Source organism: Uranotaenia lowii, chromosome 2, assembly GCF_029784155.1.
Source record: "Uranotaenia lowii strain MFRU-FL chromosome 2, ASM2978415v1, whole genome shotgun sequence".
NCBI classification, from domain to species: Eukaryota; Metazoa; Arthropoda; class Insecta; order Diptera; family Culicidae; genus Uranotaenia; species Uranotaenia lowii.
In genome coordinates this window covers 7,841,999-7,844,055 of record NC_073692.1, presented here as the reverse complement: position 1 = coordinate 7,844,055, position 2,057 = coordinate 7,841,999, and the positions used below count along the sequence as shown (strand labels likewise).

General features: G+C 45.8%; 1 protein-coding gene across 1 annotated transcript; it reads right to left on the bottom strand.

The window, feature by feature from the left end:
- Window positions 1-202: 202 nt before the first annotated feature.
- Window positions 203-1,177, bottom strand: LOC129748420 (uncharacterized). Its single transcript, XM_055743040.1, has 2 exons — window positions 1,067-1,177; window positions 203-1,006 (listed from the first exon to the last, which is right to left on the bottom strand). Exon 2 carries the CDS (start codon window positions 927-929, stop codon window positions 432-434), a length of 498 nt encoding a protein of 165 aa, XP_055599015.1. The 5' UTR covers window positions 930-1,006; window positions 1,067-1,177; the 3' UTR covers window positions 203-431.
- Between the last annotated feature and the right edge of the window lie 880 nt (window positions 1,178-2,057).

Here is a 2,057-nt window from a genome sequence, read left to right as displayed (position 1 = left end):
GGACGTTTAAATATCCTTTGAAGAAGCTCCGGGAAAAATTTAACCATAAACTGTCTGAACACTTTATTGTTTTGAGGTATCATCGTAGCTAATCCTCTTAGGGGCGATGATTTCCCCGGCACATATTCCGGGGTGGTGTCAGAGGAATTTTCTCCCCACGTGACGATGATTGAGTGATGAAGTTTGTAAGAAGAAATGGGCTGCAAGAAGAAGAAGAGAGTTGTTTCTTCCTCTTTGCCAGGCTCCGGCTAGCTCGTTAAATGGAGCCCAAAAGGAAACTCAATAGCTGTTTCCAAAAGATAAAAAAGACGAAACTTTTGTATTCATTTTCTAACTTTGCATCAAACAATTAATTTATTTTTGTTCAGGCGGCCCATTGTCGCGGAATCATTGTGGGTGGATATGAGCAAGGATAATTTAACATTTTTGACTTACATACATTGCTTTTCGTTGTTCGTCATTCCTCTCGATGAATTGCTCACCGCCGCGGAGCCTTCCAGAATTTTGCTGCTTATGATCGTCATCGGCTGACCTGATTTCGCGCTCACCACCAGGCAATGCGCCTCCGGGAACCGGCTAACACACCCCGGTGGCTCGCGGAGCAAACGACCGTCCGTCGCTGTTGCTGCCTTGAGTGTCGAATAGTACCGACACCAGCCACCAGATGTCGTGGCTGACACCATCGATGATCTCCGTGGAACTGTGTGAAATGACCGTGGCTCGGTGGTGGCCACCGACTCTTCGGATGACGGTCCAGTTGTTGCTGATGAGGATTCGATGATCCGGTCGTTCTCGGCGATCCGGATGAAATGATGTGCAGAATTTTTCCGCACGTGGATGAAAATTTCCCGGACAGCACAGCTGCTGTTGGTAGGCCCTGATTTCGATCGTGTTGTCTGCTGCTTCCCGGTGATGTTCGGTCCTTTCATTTGATGCCTTCCCGCACTGTTGTCCGCTCGGAGCTGCTGGGAGAAAAAGGGAAGAAAAGAAGGGGAAAAAGAGAGCCCTACGGCACATTCGACGTCAGCATACAAGCTCAACATATTTTCCTTTTTCTTTTTCTTACCCTTCCGCGAAGGGGCTCTCGGGGACTTTTCCCTTTTGTAAGCCGGTTCCGTGGCCGGGTTTGTTTGGCCCTTTAATTTTTCCTCCTTCCCGTTTGTTGGTTTTCTTTCGGGACTCTATTGCACTTGGGATGGGAAGAGTAAATAAGGAAAATTTTGCTCGAGTGTAATTTTGAGCTTTCCACTCACCTCTGCGGCTTCCAGTGGCCAGATTATCTTAGCCCTTTTTGTCCTCTTCTTCTCCGGGTGCTTTTGTGGCTTTTTTCCGGGACTTCGTCCCCAGCTATCAAATGTGGGAATTTTGATCAGTGGTGAAAATGAAAACACAGATCAGCGCTTTCGACTCACCTCGGCGGATTTCCGAAAACGGTTAGTTCCTTCCTGACCGTTCTTCGAACGGCTTGGGATTTTCTTGCACGACGGTGATGACTCGGAGCACAGCACACAGCAAGCAACTTATACGAGCTTTTTCTTGCTTTCTCAACACGAGGCCAGGCCGTGAAAATTGATTCCAGGTTAAGAACGGCCTAAAATCCGCTTGTAACAGAGACAATTCACTCCACGCACTTGAGATCATCCAATCCCAATAGTTATAACTAGAATAATGCGCGCTTACGCGGAAATCACGTTCTTTTTTCGACGGCGACGACGACGACGGCTTTCGCCACGATTTTTCTTTCTTCTTTCTCGTCGAATGACAGGTCGACGGAAATGCGCGAAGTTGAGTCGGTGTTGGTGTTTTCTTGATGCTTTTTCTTCCTTGCCCAGTTTTCTTGCGGATGACAACAGTGCGGTTTCATTTTTCTTCAGGTCGGTTCACATTTATTGTATACACGGAGCAAAATCCTTCGTAGTTTTTATCATTCGATGAAAATTATTTTGTTTGATGACATGTTATTTATCCGAATTGGTTTATTGAAGACAAAATAAACCAAGTATAATCTTATATGTTACAAGTTAGCAAACCTGGAAATGATTAAATATTCATAATTG